The 19,990-nt window shown below is 39.3% G+C and overlaps 1 protein-coding gene across 1 annotated transcript in view; it reads right to left on the reverse strand.

Moving 5' to 3' along the window:
* Nucleotides 1–1,780: 1,780 nt before the first annotated feature.
* LOC126974429 (solute carrier family 22 member 7-like) overlaps nucleotides 1,781–19,990 on the reverse strand; it is a 29,492-nt gene continuing 11,282 nt past the window's right edge. The window contains exons 5-7 of the mRNA XM_050821919.1: nucleotides 19,129–19,423; nucleotides 17,810–17,991; nucleotides 1,781–2,118 (exon numbers count right to left, since the gene is read on the reverse strand). Of these exons, the coding sequence (XP_050677876.1) occupies nucleotides 1,954–2,118; nucleotides 17,810–17,991; nucleotides 19,129–19,423 (642 nt within the window). The 3' untranslated portion in view covers nucleotides 1,781–1,953. The remainder of the gene's footprint in view (nucleotides 2,119–17,809; nucleotides 17,992–19,128; nucleotides 19,424–19,990) is intronic.

The raw sequence follows: 19,990 nt of genomic DNA on the forward strand, positions 1-19,990 counted from the left end.
TGTTTGTTTCCAAATGACCTCATTTGGGGCAGACATCTAAGAATGAGGATTTAATCCGACATTCAAGGTATTTATTTATTTACATACTTACACACAATACAGTAAAAGAATAACATACGTACTATACTTATTCCTATGTATTTTTGCTTTTGATATTGTAGATATAAGGACAGATTCACCATCGTATTGGATCACTGCAACCTCTCGAAGATGCACAGCTTAAATTTTTACAATTATACTTCATGGGCAACATGGACAAATAACTTGATCGATGTCAATAGATCAATGCAGCAATGATAATAGCAATTCTTCAGAACTGCAGCAACTACTTAATGAACATTTTGCGAGTTAGCCCGCAAATCTTTAATTTCCGATCCGTCTCGCATTCGCCCTGACCATTCAAATCTTAAGGCCAAGACTTGAAAGTTTGTGGTATGAATCAAGACAATGCATTTCCGAAGTTCAATCTATATATATATATAAGAGATTTCCACGTATATAGTCACTCATCACGATATCTCTGGAACCACAAGAGCTAAAGACTTGAAATTTGGTAGGAATATTCTTTTCACCAAATAGAGGTCAGCTAAGAACGGATTTTCCATAATTCCATCCGAAAGAGTTTTTTTTTTATTATGAACGTCAACGTCTGTCGGTTTAGCTAGTATATAGTATATATAAAAGATATGTATGAACTAAAACATGTAAAGAACGGCGGATAAATTATAACATCATTTTATGTTCTCATGTAAGTGACAATATTATGAGTTTAATGAGAAATAAATATCTTTAGCGCAACCTAATAATCTAAGAGCAAATTGTTAACAAATAGACAATTTGCTTCTGATCGGTTTATTCGGACATAATAACGTTTCCACGTTTATTTGCAAGGCTGCTTGACATTTGGAAAACTTCAGAATTATTACTGCGAGAAAAATGGAACACTTCCACCTAAAAGAACGGAGAAACAGCAAAGGATGCTGGCAAACAAAGAATGCGGTCCGGCGTCATCAGAGCGGTTTGCCGGCAACCTCATCGTACTACTCAGGGACAAGATAAGCAAAATAGAAGGTTTGTCACCGGTCACTGTCCTTTATGCAGAGAATGCATGAAGGCAGAAGAAAGGCCATAACACGTGCGTATAGAGTGCAGGAGTGTGGCCGAACAATGGGTACAAATCCCCAGATGGTTGGAGTAAGAAGACAAACGGACACGTACAATGGTCTAATCAAGAGACTAAGTGCGAAATTAACCCAGCTAAACTAGTTAGTGCTATGCTTTCATGCCATCAATAAACATGTTTGTCAAAACAAAGTCAAAGCAAAACCGCCTGTACATTTTACTGTAGAAAGCTAAAGTATAACAATATATACCAACATTCTAGAAAAAAGAATCTCCTCCATATTCCACTCATGCACACAAACTATAGATCACACTCCTATTTACCACGTACTTCGAATAATTCTAACAAACTAAAATTATCCGAAATAGATCATTTTTGTTCCAGTTTACGTAGTGTTAAAAAACATATTATCCAAGACTATTTGCAGGTTACAGAAAACTAATATAATGACAATAGAAGTGTATACTTTAAGTCTATTTAAATTGCAAAACCTAGACACAGTAATGCCTTTAATTAGTTTAAGCTGTAAGTAATTTGTTAAAACGTTAAACTATTTAATAGCTATTTATGGAGGCTTTTAATTGGCCCATATGTAAAGATGTACATATATGTATTGATGGCTGTCAGCCACCCTATGAAAATAAAATAAAAAGAAAATAAAACAAAAATAACATATAATACGTAAATTAAACTAAGTTTTCAGTTATAAGAATCACCACGCAATTTATAATTATTATCAATATTAGACTATACAACTAAATAAAACTTAAAGTAACCTAACACTTATTATTAAATGTAACTCCATACGTCGTATCATCCATAGTTGCATATTATGTATTAACTATCTTCGATTGTGGTGAGCCAATAACCTCAGCTTCCTCCAGAGTATCTGGCAGCTTGGTGCCAAGAGTCTCCGGCTGCGTAAGAACCAGCAATCCAGAGAGCAGCCCCATAGCACCAAACATTGCTGACGGAGTACCGTGCCAGTAGTCCGCCTATAAAAAAAGAAAAAAGTGTGTCTATAATACTTACGTAAGCACATATAATATAATTCTTCTTTGGCGTAACTAAAAAAATCCATAAAAGAAACTATTCCTCGTGCTAGGGTTACATTTGTAGAAAAAATAATATTATAACTTTTTTTTAATAAATTAAAATATTTTATTCAATTCTCTCAAATTTATTTAATTCTCGTCCATTGGTTGTGGTTCAGTAGACATATGAGTTACAAGAGGCTTATGGTAGCTGAAGTATGATACAAATGGTCTAGTTGACCAGCTAACGTCAGGGTGTCAAAACGTAAAAATCCAGTCTAATATTTTTTTCCTATCGCGCCAAAATAACTCAAAACTTTCAATCAATAAATCAGAGTTATTTGAGAAACTTCATAACCATAAGTGCAATTGTCAAGTGCCACACTTAGAGTGACACTGTATTTGTTTGTTCCGTTAATTTTTAATCCATTTCCGTTAAATAACTTACAAAACTACATATATTATACATTGTCATAAAGCTTGTAACGTGTTCTTTTAAATAGTGCAATTGTGAAATCTGAACTCTAAAAGTAATAAAGTAATTTAATAACTATACATTTTTTCAATGGAACACTTCTAAAACTAAAAACATGTGAATTAGTAAATGCATTTGATGCTGGTGTACAAGTAAGCGCAATTTACATGGACTTTGCAAAAGCCTTCGATAGAGTTAGTCACATTATTTTATTAAGAAAATTAAAGTAATATGGAATAGGCAGTTCGGTTTTGAAATGGTTTAATTCCTACTTGTCAAACAGAACTTAATACGTAGCGGTACAGAGCTTCAAATCAGACAATTAGGCAGTGATCTCAGGAATACCTCAGGGTTCTCATTTAGGGCCATGGCTGTTCAGCATATTTATTAATGATAATGATTCTCACATACAACACAGTAGCACTTATATCTTCGCAGATTACCTGAAGTTATGCAGAACTCAAGCCCTTTGCATTGCGATTTAATACAAGAAGATCTTAGTGCAATATACAAAAGGTGTGCTTATAATAAAATGATATTGAATTCAAGTAAATGTTACTCCATCACATTCACTCGCAACCGTGATATACTCAGAACTCAACAAAGTATTAACGGTTTAGTTTTAGAGGAAAAAACTGATATATCGATAATGTTATTAATAAATCCTTAAAAATGCTAGGCTTTATCATCCGAAACTGTAAGTAATTCCGCAATCGAACAACTAAAATAACTCAGTACAATGCTTATGTTCGCAGTAATCTAGAATACTGTAGCATTGTTTGGTCACCTCATCAACATTCAACATTCATCAATTCAGAGTTGAACGCATTCAGAAACTGTTCTTATGGCACCTTGCTTGCTCTTTCTTGTGGGGTACGAGTATTTAAGCAATTGCCATCGTACTGTGATAAGTTCAGACAATTTAACATGAAAAGTCTTTCTATTCAACGATAAGTGCTAGATTTAATATTTTTATACAAAATTATTTTTTATCTTTTTTTATTTATTTATTTCATAAAATCTACAGCACATTACATCACTTATTTGCTAAAGTATTGTATAGCAAAACATGGGCCAACAGAGATTTTATATTATTTAGGCAAGACAAAATTCTTAAATGTAGCTTCCTAAAGGTAAACTGACACAAGAAAAAAAAGTGAGTACGTATAACATTCAGCTTACTTCCATGTGTGTGTGTGGGGTATGTGTATATCTTATGTGGGGCATTTGGGTATTATGATGAGAGTTTTATAGACGGAAATGTAAATGTAAGCACAACATTAGTTATTTTGACTGTCGTAATTGTTTGATATGATATATTTAACATTTTGGATGAATTTATTTTTGTTTAGACAGAAAATATCTAATCCTGGAAATGATGTATTATAAAGGTAAGAGGTCGTAAGAGGCGACTACGGGCTTTTTGAAAGTGGGAGAGTCACGCTGCTGCCTTATGACGTCAGCACAATCGGGCCAGACTCGTCCGGGTTACTTACCACACTCGCACAGAATACCGGCGTGAAGTAGCGGCCTAGTGCCGCTATGTTTCGCATAGGTTAGTGTCGAGGACCGGAGGCCATTCCCCCCCGTCCTTTCCCCCCCCCCCCAACAAAATATGAGAGCGGTCCTAAAAAATAAATTACCCCAGGAGGGTACCGGCTCTTGTAGAGCCGGAGAATCCCTCCCCGAGCATTCGCGCTCGGGCTGCCCCTCGTATTCTGGGGAGGGCACAGTACCGCGTATGTCACAGGACCAACAGGGCAGCAACACCACGGCACCCCGCTCCACGCTAAATGTGGACTTTTGTAACATCCGGGGAATTCACTCCAACTTAAACGCCGTTCACCACCACCTTGAGACGGCGCAGCCGGCCTTGTGTTTCCTTACGGAGACGCAGATATCTCGACCTAGCGATACGTCATATTTAACGTACCCCGGGTACAAAATTGAGCATAATTTCATGCCTCATGCCGGGGTATGTGTGTACGTTAGGGAGGATATCTGCTGTCGCCGTCTCGGCAATTTTGAGGGTAGGGGCCTGTCTACTCTCTGGCTCCGCGTAGATTTAGAGGACCGCGTCCGCATCTATGCGTGTGTCTACAGGTCCCATAGTGGTAACGCAGAAACGGATCACCTCATGGGCTGCGTTCAAGCGGCATTTGATGACGTGCTTGCTCAGATCCCCTCCGCTGAAATCGTAGTTTTGGGTGATTTCAACGGGCACAATGCCGAATGGCTTGGATCACGTACCACAGACTACGCAGGGCGATCTGTGCATAATTTTGCATTGGCGTATGGTCTGTCCCAATTGGTTGAGTCGCCGACGCGGCTCCCGGATGTGGATAGCCACATGCCGTCCTTATTAGATCTTCTGCTGACTACACATCCCGATGGTTACCAGGTCTCTGTCGACGCCCCTCTCGGAACGTCCGACCATTGCCTGGTCAGGAGTGTAGTGCCTATCCGACGCCAACGTCGCAGACCACCAGCGACCCGCCGCGTTTGGCACTACAAGTCAGCAGATTGGGATAGGATGCGTTCCTTTTTTGCATCCTACCCTTGGGGCAGGGTTTGTTTCCTTTCAGATGATCCTAGTGCCTGCGCTGTTGCAGTAGCCGATGTGATACTGCAGGGCATGGATATTTTTATACCAAGCTCTGTAGTACCGATCGGTGGCAGATCACAGCCCTGGTTCGATGCGTCAGTTAAAGCAGCATCTGACTGCAAAAAACAGGCGTATCGAACTTGGGTTGCGGCGCTGGGCTCAAAGGATCCGAACTGCAAAGTTCTGAAGAGGAAATATAACCGTGCCTCCAGATTTTTTAAGCGGCAAATCGCCCGTGCGAAATCGAAGCACGTCGTCAAAATTGGCGAGCAGCTTTCCAGTTACCCGACCGGAACACGCAAGTTCTGGTCGTTGTCGAAAGCTGCTCTTGGTAACTTCAACCAGCCGTCCATGCCGCCGTTGCACATGAGGAATGACACCCTGGCCCATACGGCAAAAGAGAAAGCCGATCTCCTGTGCACTCTTTTTGCCTCCAACTCGACTCTTGACGACAACGGAAAAACACCGCCGACCATCCCGCGGTGTCAGAGCTCCATGCCTGAAGTACAGTTCCGACAGAAAACTGTTAGGCGAGCTCTGTTTTCGTTGGACGTCAGGAAGTCGAGCGGGCCGGATGGCATTTCTCCAATCGTGCTTAGAATGTGTGCCCCTGAGTTGACGCCGGTGCTAACGCGTTTATTCCGGCACTCTTATTCAAAAGGCGTAGTCCCTGATTCATGGAAGTCAGCCCTTGTCCATCCGATCCCAAAATAAGGAGACAGTTCGGATCCGGCAAACTACAGGCCTATTGCTATTACCTCCCTACTCTCCAAAATCATGGAGAGCATAATTAACCGCCAGCTCCTGGTATACCTTGAGGGTCACCAGTTGATCAACGACCGGCAGTACGGCTTTCGCCATGGTCGGTCGACTGGCGATCTTCTGGTATACCTAACACATAGATGGGCGGTGGCTATTGAAAGCAAGGGGGAAGGCCTGGCAGTTGGTCTGGATATAGCGAAGGCCTTTGATCGTGTATGGCACAAGGCGCTCCTCGCAAAACTTCCATCATTTGGGCTTCCCGAGAGCTTATGCAAGTGGACCTCCAGCTTCCTCACTGGGCGCAGCATACAGGTTGTTATCGACGGTTATTGCTCGAATCCCAAGCCCGTGAACGCTGGAGTGCCCCAAGGCTGTGTACTATCTCCCACGCTGTTTCTTCTACATATCAATGATATGTTGGACACCGCCAACATGCATTGCTATGCAGACGACAGCACTGGTGATGCCGTATACACGGGCCATGCAAGTCTCTCTCGGGAAAACGTCGACCAGTGCCGGGAGAAACTTGTGTCTTCTATCGAGTCCTCTCTCGAGAAGGTCGCGGAATGGGGTAAGTTGAACCTTGTCCAATTTAACCCCCAGAAGACTCAAGTTTGCGCGTTTACCACTAAAAAAACCCCATTTGCCGTATCACCGCTCTTCGAGAACACTTCCCTTAAAGCCTCGCCTAGTATCGGAATACTGGGTCTCGAAATCTCGAGCAATTGCCAATTCCGTGGCCATCTGGAGGGCAAAGCCAAACTGGCTTCAAAGAAACTGGGCGTCATAAATAGAGCACGGCAATACTTCAAGCCGGCCCACATTCTAGCGCTCTACAAAGCGCAGGTCCGGCCTCACATGGAGTATTGCTGTCATCTCTGGTCTGGCGCACCCCAGTATCAGCTCGATCCATTTGACCGCGTGCAACGCAGAGCAGCTCGAATTGTCGGGGACCCAGTACTCTGTTAACGGCTGGATCACTTGGCGTTGCGTAGAGACGTCGCTTCATTGTGTGTCTTCTACCGCATTTATCACGGGGAGTGTTCCGAAGAGCTGTTCAAACTGAATCCTGCCGCCGAATTTCACCTTCGCACGACACGCCACAAGTTACGATATCATCCCCACCATCTGGATGTGTGGCGGTCCTCCACAGTGCGGTTTTCAAGGAGCTTTCTTCCTCGTACCACGAAGCTGTGGAATGAGCTTCCTTGTGCGGTGTTTCCGGGACGATACGACATGGGTATCTTCAAGAAAAGCGCGTACACCTTCCTTAAAGGCCGGCAACGCTCTTGTGATTCCTCTGGTGTTGCAGGAGAGTGTGGGCGGCGGTGATCACTTAACACCAGGTGACCCGTACGCTCGTTTGTCCTCCTATTCCATAAAAAGAAAAAAAAAAAAAAAAAAAGGTATGGAATGCGGCACGTTGGGATTTTGAGAATATGTCGAGTGACAGCGCGGTATGAAAAACATGGGAGTATGGCGGGTGCGACGGATTGGTGCTTGAAGCTTAAGAGTAGCATTCATTAGTTCTGGGCTATCTAAGTTGCTGTTACAGATATCATATAGTAAGGACATATCTGACAATATTCTCCTATTTTGAGAGTAACTTATTTGAAATGCTTACACGAATTTAGGTAGTCTATGGATTTGTACTTTGTGCGATATTCTAGGTGATGTGCAAATGCAAGATGGAGCAACAGTACTCTAGATGATTGCGCACATATGCGTTATATAAGAGTGTGATGCATGCAATATCTGAAAATGGTTGACTAATTCGGATGATAAAACCAAAATTTTTATAAGCCTTGATTATTGAAGCATTGATGTGTTGTACGTATGACAGCTTGGAATCTAAGAGGACCCCAAGGTCCTTAACTGTGTCAGTGCTGGGAATTATAGAGTTGTTCATTTTATAATGAATTTATTATTCAAACGAAAAAAATCTTATAACTATATTTACAATACTACGACTACATAAAATTAAAACTATCATTACGTGGAAGCGTACCAAGAATACTGGCAGCATTACCGCGTCGGATAGCAAGGCTGATCCGTTGACCGAAATAGCTGCCAGCGCTTGGGTTTCCAGTAGCCTTATTGAGGCGCGAAGATAGTATTTTGAACATTCTCCGCGCCTCTGGGCCCCACGGGCCAAGTGTCTCGACACCAAACGGCACAAATATGTATGACTCACTGAGGCCAACATATTTGCGACGCTTGCTGTCTTCGGCAGTCGAAGCAGCAGCCCCAGCACCAACTGACGTAACTTGGACATGAGAAAGAGCCAGAGTGTCGACGCAAGTCGCGTCCCACACCAGCGCCCTTCCCCGTGCCCAAGCCACCAGCGTCATTCCATCAAGACGCTTACCATCGCGGCAGGTGTACCATTTGGCTCTAAAACAGCTGGTATATTTAGAGCGGCAAATGCCCTGTGGATGACTTCATTAATGCTGGCGTGACGACTGATACGGCCTGCCGATTTTATAATTGTATTTAATTGTATTTACTTTTCTTAAGAATGTGGTTATATTTTGTGGTGTTTACTGTAATTCTATTTTCCCTGTAATAATTCACAAGTCTATTTAGATCATCCTGAAGCAATTTGCAATCGTTAACAGTCTTTATTGTCATTTAGTTTTCTTTTTTTCATCAGCATATAGTAGAAATTTCGCATTGTGAAAGCAGTCTGTTATGTCATAGATATACGCAACATACAATAAAGGATCTAGCAAGAAGCTTTGTGGTACACCAGAAGGTATCGCAATAAAGTCAGATCTAAGTCCATTTAGGACCAGCTTGATTCCTGTTGGATATATAGGAGCTGAACCATCGGAGAAGGTCACCGTGAATGCCCAAAGATTCTAACTTTATGAGTAAGATTTCATGATCAACGCAATCGAAGGCCTTTTCAAAGTCTATGTATATGGTGTCTACCTGACTGTTGTAATCCATTGCTGTTAATATATGGTCTGTAAACACTGCTAAGTTGGTGACAGTAGAGCGACCCTTGATATATCCATGCTGTTGATGTGGAACAGTAGCTGCTTTATACGGATAAACAATTGAATGCACAATTTTTTCCAACACTTTGCCTAAAGTGTTCAGAATTGAGATAGGTCTATAATTTTCAATTAGGACTTTGCTACCTTTTTTGTGCAATGGTACTATGTGAGCTGTTTTTCATATAGATGGTACTGTTACTTCATTGAAAGATCTAGTAAATATAATAAATAGATATTGGTTAGAGCAGAGTTTTAGCACATGATTTTATGAAGAAAGGCGATATCGTCGCTACCAGCTCCTTTAGAGTCATCGAGAGTAGATAATAGTTTTAATAGGGCTTTTTTATCTAATTAGTTTAGGACAAATTGGTTGATGTAGAATAGCCATTGAGTGGTAAATGTGACTTAGGTTTAGACTGATCTGGTTCTTGAAACATTTTTTCAAAATACGTATTTATATTTTAAGTTCGTTTGTAAGTGAATTTGATTCATATGTCATAATACTGGGGTAATTAGAGCAGTTTTTGTGTTTTGATTTTATGTAAGTCCGTATCATCTTAGGGTTATGTTTTATTTTATTTTCTGATTTTGTGATAAAGGACTGGTGACATTCGTCTTGAATCTGTTTTGGCCTTTTGCGTAAGAAAACGTGTCATATGTCACGGCTTGCCTCAGGAACTCATAGAAATATTCAGGCACTGGTATACAAATCAGGATAACCATATCTGGTTACCCCCGCCCACCTTACTCGGACACGTATAGGCTGGAATGCGGAGTCAGGCAAGGTGGGCGGAGCTCACCGAAGCTTTTCAGCCTCTACGTGAACGAGCTGATCGGGGGGCTCAGCAGCATGCATGCGGGATGTTCGATTGATAATCAAATGATTAATAACATCAGTTACGCGGATGACATGGTGCTGCTGAGCCCATCGGTCTGCGCGCTGGGAGATTTGATAGTCTTCACACACACGTGTGTGAAGACTATGTAGAAAAGCATGGACTTAAATATAATGTAAAAAAAGCATGCTCATGGTCTTTACGGCAGGCGGAATTTCTCCGAGCTATGTACCTCCAGTGAGGTTGTACGGTGCAGAGCTGGTGAGGGTGCACAAGTTCACATACCTGGGTCATGTGGTTACAGCAGCCATGAAGGATAATTGTGACATTGATAGGGAGCGGAGAGCGTTGGCGGTTAGAGGGAATATGTTGGCTCGCAGATTTGCACGTTGCACAAAAGATGTAAATATCACGCTATTCAAGTAATTCTGTCAGAGCTTTTACACGTGTAGTCTTTGGGTTGACTATACCCAAAAATGTATTAATGCTCTCCGTGTGCAATATAATAACATCTTCAGGATAATGTTGGGACTGCCTCGGTATTGTAGCGCGTCCGGTATGTTTGTGGAGAACCGTGTCGATGGTTTTTCCGCAATCATACGGAAAAGAATCGCCTCCGTCAAAAATAGGTTGGAGAGGAGTCCCAATATTATTTTGAAGGTGATAGCCGACAGACAGGACAGCGCATTCAAAGCGCACTGGATGTATGCTCTAGTTTGTAAGTTTATTAATTATATCAACTTATATAAAATAAGTTTGTTACTAACATATATGTAATTTATTATTGTATTTCCTAACATAGGTTAAGACTATTTCACTAACATTTATATATGGACGTTTTGTTGTCTTAAATAAATAAATAAATAGTAAATAGTCTATTGGATTTCCGTATTTTTTCCAGAATTTATGAATTTTTTTTATCTCTAATTGTTTTGATAAGGGCACGCCTGTACCACGTAGGATAATTTTCTTTATGGCTGACAGTCGACATTGGCACATATTTATCAATAACTTCATATAACATTTTATAAAATGCTGATGTGCATTCGTCAAGGGAACCATGATTCAGAACGGACCAGTCTTTATTAATAAGTTCTAAATTAATTTGGTCAAAATTAGCCTTTCTAAAAAGGTATTTGGTGATTTTAGGTTTAGAAATAAAAATATTAATGTCTAAAACGTAGAATTGCAAAACTGGATGCATATTATCCTCTTTGGTAAGAGGTGTGACTGTCTTTGATAAGGATATATTAAGGTTACTAAACACTAGGTCAAGCGCTTTTCCTGCACAGTTAGTTAAAAAGTTATATTGCTGAAATCCTGCCAAAGAGGTAGTACTTAGTAATAAGAAATCTGCGGGACTTTCCATCACTCGTCTATTCCATCAACTTACGAGTTCCCCACCGAGTACCAAGGCGTGCGCAGGTCAGAGCTGGCATGTTCCATCAGCCATTTGCTAAAACTAACCATAAGCAATCTTCTCCCATACCACGTCTATCAAGACTTTATAGTTCTATCTGTGGTGAGGTACATATTTTTAAAGATTCGTTACCTGCGTTTAAAAAAATGTTACGAGATTGTTAGGTACCATATGACTATGTTCTTTTCCGTTTTTTTTTCATTTCAAATTCGCATGTATCTTGATTTTTTAAATTTTGTTTTATTTTACATAATAATTGCATTCTTGGTGTCACGAAAGTAAAGACTGCGCATGCTGTGACACCTTTATTTGTTGTACATTCAACTCAGATTTTGTCAATATTCAATATATTTAAGCATATTAGAATGTAACAATTACTCGTTGTCCTAAACATAAATAATAATTAAATAAGTGAATCAGTAATAATATTATATTATTGCAAAATAAATTCTAAACATTGTACATTTAGCTTTATCGTCAACAATGCAATCATGAGTGATGGATTTATTTCTGTTATCTGTTCAACGGAGTATGTATTTATAATGAACATTATATTATATAAGTAGCATCTTTGACGTTTTAACATATAACATTTATATGTTATATCAATCACTAGCTGACCCGGCAAACGTTGTTTTGCCATATAAAGTATAATTCACGCGATAGTTTTATAAGTAATAAAATATTGCCTATATTATAGCCTGTACATCATTTTGTTCTATTGTCAATAGATTTTGCAGCGCACTCAAAAATAGGTTTTCGATTTTACACCTTGTGTTACAAAATAGCAATTTTATTACGGATCCCTAAGTTTGAAAAAAAACATAGCCTATAGCCTTCCTCGATAAATGGACTACCCAACATTGAAAGAATCATTCAAATCGGACCAGTAGTACCAGAGATTAGCGCGTTCAAACAAACAAACAAACACTGCAGCTTTATAATATTAGTATAGATTAATGTCAATCATTTAGAATTAAGATAACAATGAAGTTAGTTTTGTTCAGGCCTGGGGTTGCAAGTAGTATTATAAATCGTTCACGGTCCAGTGTCCCATATTATGTTGGCTCACACAGATTTTGATGAAAAGTCCGTGAGATACCATTTGGACCATGAAGAGCGTTCAACTTTGAAATTGTTATTAAGCTTGGACTTGTGAGTAGGTTGTTGTAATATTTTTGACTTATTAATAGAAAAAGAACCGGACGAGCGTGAGGCGACTTGCTCAACGAGGTTACATGTAGGTATCTAATTATACTTATAAAAAAGAAATGGTGTTTTTTTTTTCATTTTACATTTTGACTTGTGCCAATGAACCTCTTTCATATGTTACCGCACATGGCACGGTTAACTTAATAAAAAATTTGGACCGCCGGCCGTTCCTTGCATAAAGACCCTATTATTTTATGATTTAAACACAAATGTATGGTTTTCAGACTTTTCCCAATACTTGTACTTTAAAACGATATTACTAGCCAAATTTCGATTCGAAGAGATAGTTCGGAAACTAAATGCCCCATAAATTTTGATTACCTTGAGAGTGTCAAAACACACCTTTACTGTGGCATAAATGACCGTATCTTTTTAAAGTTATCATAGAGGTTTGAAATTTTCTTCAAGAGACTGTAGTCTTGAGTACATTATTTTAATTTCAACTCAATACCTCTACTCGTTCCCGAGATAAAGGGTCTTGACTGAGAGACAGACGGGTAGACGGACAACAATATAATTCTATGGGGGTTCCATTTTTTCCTTTTGAGATACGTACCTCTACTAACGTACTCTAAACTTGCAAAAAAATCAGAATGATAACAACAGTATTATTATATTATAACCATAAATTTTAACATCATTTACTTATGGCAACTTTCAAAATATTCATAACAAAACCCTTTTTTGCAGGTCTTGCACTGTTGATATAGTTTTGTCGCTCTAATTCGAGCTTTGAAAGTAAATCCCTTATTCATGCCATACCTTTTGCAAACACCTTTTTCTAGTGAATGTTGCGAAAGTTGCGAGATAATAATATGTGGTGAAGGCCTGGAACTTCTAGGCTGAATAGATGATACTGTATATAGAAAATATGTCGATACAAAACAAATATTGAAAATAAAAATAATTATGGGTCTCAAATCTAAATTAAAACTATCCGATCTCTCAAGTTCGAGTAAACTGCACTCCATGAAGTAAGCCCCATTAAAATCCATTCATTAGTTTAGGAGTTCACTGGAAACAAACATCAGAACACTGGATTTATATACAGGATATCCCAAATTTCAACATCAAGATGAAACCAGACGATAGCCTAGATGGTAAACCTCATCAGAAAAAAATTCATCCATAAAAAACATGCTTAGAAATCATGGGTTTTATACAAAAAAGCAGATTTTCTCCATTTTTTTTACCATTTTTTGGTTATTGTGGAAAATGTTTTTTTTATTTTTGGCAATTTTAAACGTGTCACCATAACCTTAAATTGGCAAAAATAAAAAACATTTACCGCAAAAACAAAAAAATTGAGAAAATCTGCTTTTTTTGTTTAATACCCACAATTTCTAAGAAATTTGGGATGGATTTTTTTCTGACTTTTTCTGATAATGTTTACCATCTAGCCTATCAACCCGTTTCAGCTTGACGTGACGTTAAATTTTAGGACATCCTGTATATACAGATATCTTTATATAAAGATAGGTCCGACGTCTTTTGATGAAGTAGAAATAAAGACATTGTGTGTTCGGACAAACTTGTTGATATTTTTTATCAAATTGAAGACTTCATTGATAATAATATTTAATTAGGTTAATCTATTCAGAATCCTTGATTACTTATATCTATTTGACTTTGCCGTTTTCATTGACGTTATCATTTATACTTATAAATATGGGCCGTTTTTTTGTTCTGTTAGGCCCGGTATCCACCAAAGCGGAGAGGAGATATGAGCTGTGCTTATCACAACGCTTTCGGGTGTGGGAAGCGCGGCGGAAGGCAGTGGGGGGGCCTGCCGTACAAAATTCTATAGAAAAATGAGGCATCTCCTCTCCACTCTTATTGATCCATTTCCACTGAACTAGCGAATAGGAGATGTGGAAATAACGAAATCAGATTGGTAGCGGTAGTACCGGGCCTTATACTGCGAAAACTACTGAACCGGTCGGAATAATACTTATACCAGCGTTCTTTAGTATATGAAATGTTGGTGATTACATATCTGGAACCTACATTTTTTGACTAAGAAATACCTATTTATTTGCAATACAAAAATTCAGTCCACGACATTTCACAACAAATGACAATTTATACAATTAGGGTAGGTAGTAGGTAGGTACTAATTATATGGCAAAACAACCTTTAATGGGTAGCACTTTAAATCTGTATAAATCGTATTGTAATTAAGTTTTATTGAAAATTATAATAAATTGACGTTTTACAACTGACTGACTGACATCAATTATACTAATTTTGAAATGTTTATCTGTCTCTGTCGTGTCTTTATAAGTCAATAACAGATTGCGTGACCTCCATGAAAAGTGTAGTTAGAACGTAAAACGGCTAATGGATAAGTTATATACTGCCCGTGACTTCGTCTGCATTTATGATCACGCATCTTGAAGAAATGTTAAAAATTACGTCCTTTCCTACCCAAGCTGTGTGTAAAATTTCGTGAATGGCGTACATTAAAGTAACAAATAATCTTTTGAGTTCTGTTTTCCTGTTATTATTTTAAGCGTTGTAGGTATAACGACCAACCTAGGTTCAAGATCAAAAAAACTAAATTCATCAACATTTTAAACATTTTTTCATGCGATCGAACCATTTTTTAAAACAGCAGGACCACAGATCTGAAGGCATGTTTTCTACGTGCTGATTGAACGCTATCACTACCTCTTCGAAATTGGTAAAAGTGAAACCTCTCATCAATTCTTTGATTTTGGGGAAAATACAGAAATCACAGGGCTAGCACCCGGGGCGGGGCTATGTGCAGGTTGGGTGACGAGTTATACTTTTTCGGAAGCTTTAGTTTTATTGGCCGTGTGTGAAGAAGCGTTTTCATGATGTAGGATTAGAACGCGGCTTTTTGGTCGTCTTTCGCGAACTTTTTTAACACCCTGGTTAAAGAAATGGTAGAATACCACTCAGCATTAATACTCTTTTGATCTTCAAGTGGAGTTGTGCAGATGGGACCCGTAGATGAAAAAAAATGCGATTATTTTTTATCAACGTTTCTCGCCTGCCTCCCTTTTGTTGGCCTGTTCTCATTTTCAAACACCCATTCACAATTTGCTGTTTTTTTCGGGTTCAAAACAATAACGTAGATTACGTTTCGTCTCCTGTGACAATGTCATAAACAGGATTAGAATTTCCGTGTCGTACTTCATTAGCATCTGTGAGCATCATTCCACGCGAGCCTCGCTTCTGCTCCGCTGTCAGTTCATAAAGGATCCAACGACAACAAAGTTTCCGAACTTTCAATTCTTCGTGTAAAATTTTCTGAATTTGGCTCATAGTAATCCCCAATAGTCCTCGACTTGTCTCATAGGTAATTCTCGGGTTTTCTTCAATTAGCCGCTTTACTTTCCTTGGCGGCAGTTGAAGGCCGCCCTTCATTAAATTTGTCATGTAAAGAAACCTGATCTCTCTCAAATTCACCAAACCATCGCCTCGCGGTGCTCAAGCAAGGTGCTTCTCTCCCAGAAGCATTTTGAAAACGAGTGGCACAGTCTTGCAGAGAGAGAGAACTCTTAAAATCATAAAAAATCATCGCTCTAAAATCTTTTCGACTTAATTCCATTTTCGTTGCGTACGTAGAACTTACATGTGTGATAAAAAATACAATTGACAAATGATTTCCCGCCAATTGCTTTTTTGATTACTAAGAAGGTTGCAACGTTTCAAAAAATATAACATTCTAAATTCAAATAGTTGTGTAGTGTTGTGTAGTGTGATCCATGTATTCATATTAAAATGAATAAAAATTTAAGTGCAAGAAACACGTGTTCTCTGTAACGGAACGTAGAGAATTCGCTGCCAAATCATTTATCAGAATGTACATATCGGATAGCAATTGATAAACATGTTATTATAACTTTCAAATTATCACTGTTTATAAGATAATAACGGAATATTATTTATTGGTATGCTATAGCGTTGCTTGTTTATCATACTAATATATAATACACCTTCAACATCATATTACCATGACATAGCTCGCCTTTCATCATCATCCTCATCATCATGTCATGAACTGTCTGCCGGAAGGCATCCACTACTGGATAAAAGCCTTTCCCAAAGTTCTCCACGAAGATTGGTCTTGCGCTGCCCTATTTTTTTTTTATGGCAATGGACATGACGAGCAGGACATTCAGCTTTAGTTTATCGATACGCCCTGCCCATTACAATGCAGTGACGCTCAATGGCACTCAAATTGCGCTTGTCTCCATGAGACATAGGATATTAAGTCTCATTTGACCAGTAATATCACTAACGCCCTACTGACCGAAACTGAATAATGTTTATATGTTACTGCTTCACGGCAGAAATAGGCGCCGTTGTGGTACCCAAAATCTAGCCGGCATCCTGTGCAAAGGAGCCTCCCACTGGTAAACTATCCAACCTATTCCGGCGATCATGGCCAGATGATCAGTCCGTCTTGTGGGGCCCATAAACACTACGTCTTCCGCTACGTGGTCGCCATTCGTGGACTTTACTGACCTAACGGCCATCACACTTCCGTCGAGCTGTGCCTTGCCCATTACTAATTTAGTTTCGCAATCATCTAGGCTATGTGGGTGACTTTGATTCTCCTACGGATCTCCTTATTTCTTATTTGACCTCGAATGGAGACTCCGAACATAGACTCAGAGCATCAATGAGCTTTTTCATCATGCCCATAGTTAGCGATCAAACGTGGTCTGTATCTATCAGTAACCGTACATCGTCATCATTGGTAACACACACTGGTTGAAAACCTTCGTCTTCAGACACTGTGGTATTTGGGTCGAGAAGATTTTACAGGGCTTCGCGAACGCAAGGCAACTTCCAGCACGCCTTTATAACATGCGATTCTGGGCTGACATTTTTATCAGACCCGAAAATTACACATGAGTACTTGAACATAGCGTTAGTTGCTGGAGGTAATAGAAAACCAGTTATACTCATCATTCACCATTCATCATCAGCCGGCAGACGTCCACTGCTGGACAAAGGTCTCCCCCAAAGATTTCCACGACGATCGGTCCTGCGCTGCCGTCATCCAACGTATTCTGGCGATCTTGACCAGACCATAACCGAAGACCTTGTGCGGGTGGTGTCGCACCAGAATAGCACCACCTCATCTCCTTCCGTGGGTGTCGTAAGAGGCGACTAAGGGGTAAACACAACGGAAGATGGGCAGCACACACCTGCCAAGCGTGGCGATTATGGCAAAAAACCCTCCAAACATATGACAGACACAGTTATACTAATTAATTTAAAACTTATTAACAACTAATCTTCAACATAATCTGATATTACACTAGGCAGAAGCCTAAAATGGCGGGTAGTTAAGATACTCACGAGAACAGGTGTCAGGGGCGCAGTGATGGAACCGATCCTACCGATCATGGAGGAGAAGGCGAGCAGGCTGTGACGGAACTCCGTAGGGTAGAGTTCCGATGTGTAGAGATACAATGACGTGAACACTAGCGATATGCCGAACTTGCCCGCCAGGTAGACGATCAGCCGGAACACGGTCAGATCTGTTGAAAAAATTCAGTTAGACATTTTCTGGCAACACAATGGATTGGTGTTACGCACAGATAACGCACAAGTTGAATACAGATGTTCAGGAATCCGATAGTGATGTGTCTTAATTATAATTGTTTTTTTTGAAAATAAGGGGCGAGGCGAGCATGAGGTTACCTTATGTTATTGGTAAATAATGCACCCTGTACTGCAATGCCGTTCAGGATTCTTGAAAAACCCTTGTCTAATTGCGTTTGCCGATTTTCGATGTTACTCATATAAAGTTTGTAGAAAAATTGATAGATGGCGCTAGTAGTTGTTTACTTCGCGCTAACACGATATGTAACGTTTTGCCGTATCAATTAGTTGTTTTATATTGTTGTTGTAGGCCTTTATCGAAGTGAATATAGTGTTTTAATGAGTGAGTGCGGATCCCTACGTAGGTAAAATTGAACACCCTTTATAAACTTCTTAGCAGTATCAGAAATGCGGTAACTTTAAAACATACGATCATAAGATGTTAAGTTTAATAGCCCAGTAATTTTACAAGATATGGTGTACTACAAAACTAAGTACAATAATCCTTGCAAACTACTACTAGACGACAAAAAAGGAGCTGTTGTTGAACAAACTATCTGTAACAATCCACGCACGCGAGTTGAATGCAGTCAGGGCCTGAGGATTGATGACTGATCGCCCCAAAACTATTAAATGCATAATTTTTTATACTAAAATTTTTTTTAAATAAAAATGGGACTGCTAAGTTTTTTGCGCACCTTCTTCTCTGGCCCTGATGCATATCTTAACAAATGGGTGATTTAGACGTAAATCAAAAGAGGATATAAATTAAAGGCTAACAGCTGCTTCTTAGAAGCCTCATGGCTTGATCAACTCCATTGGCAGTTGTCCATCCTCTCATTAGACGCGCTGCTATCCTAAGACAGTGGCAAGTTATTTTGACCGTTCCACGACAGAATCAACATGATGCGTTTGACAAATTGCCCTATGACGTGGTAAAATGCATGCTAGCAGAAAAAAACCGACTCTCTATTAATTTATATCTGGAATTGTAACGAATACCGGTTACAACCAGTATTATAAATGTAACGCTTTTGGTTAATTCAGTATTTCATAAATAAAATCAAACTCACCTGCAGATATAAAAATAAAGGCTATATTACACGCTGCACTAAACAAGAATCCTGCAGACAGTACAGCTTTTCTTCCGATTCTGTCCAGAACCAGTACAGCAGTGAAGTAGCCAGGTATTTCAATGGCGCAGGTCAGGATAAAGTTCAGGTACATTGTGTCTGAGAGACTCGTGGAGTTGATGGACAGGCCGTAGTATACAAAGGTAGTTGTCACCCACCAGATTGGCGTGGTGCAGACCCGCCGTAGCATGGTCGGAGAACGGAGGATAAGTTTAACAGGATTGCGTTTCTCCACCTGAAAATATTCATAATAAATAATCAATGGAGCACCAAAGACTGGTCGGAGAGTTCGATAGAAAGAAGAAGTTGGAAAAAACTCATCTATGATTTATGGGAGAGCAATAATTATTATATTATTACAATTCGGGGATTAAGATGCACTTAACGTCTCTCTTACATGTCTCTCATAGAACAATTTAAAGATTTAATATACGTTGACAAAAATCGTCACCTTTTTGCTTTTAATAGTGATTTTCATTAGTATAACACTGGAAATAAGGGATTGCTTGTAACTATTCTAGTAGGCTTCATAAGATACATTATACCTTTAAGAGTAAATGTTTACACTTTTATAATAAAGTCCCAGCCACTGTTCAGGCATTATCTATAAATAAATTTAAAAGTTTTATTAAAAAATGGCTCTGTCGTAAATCATACTACTCCACAGCTGAATATCTAAGTGATCCAACAGCCTGGGGCTAGATTATGATATTATAGCAATAGTAATGACAATACAATATTGTATATTTGATTAAAAAGAGCGCAAAAAATGCTAGGAGAGTTTCTTGCGCCCTTCTTCTCT

Source organism: Leptidea sinapis, chromosome 32, assembly GCF_905404315.1.
Source record: "Leptidea sinapis chromosome 32, ilLepSina1.1, whole genome shotgun sequence".
Classification (NCBI taxonomy): Eukaryota; Metazoa; Arthropoda; class Insecta; order Lepidoptera; family Pieridae; genus Leptidea; species Leptidea sinapis.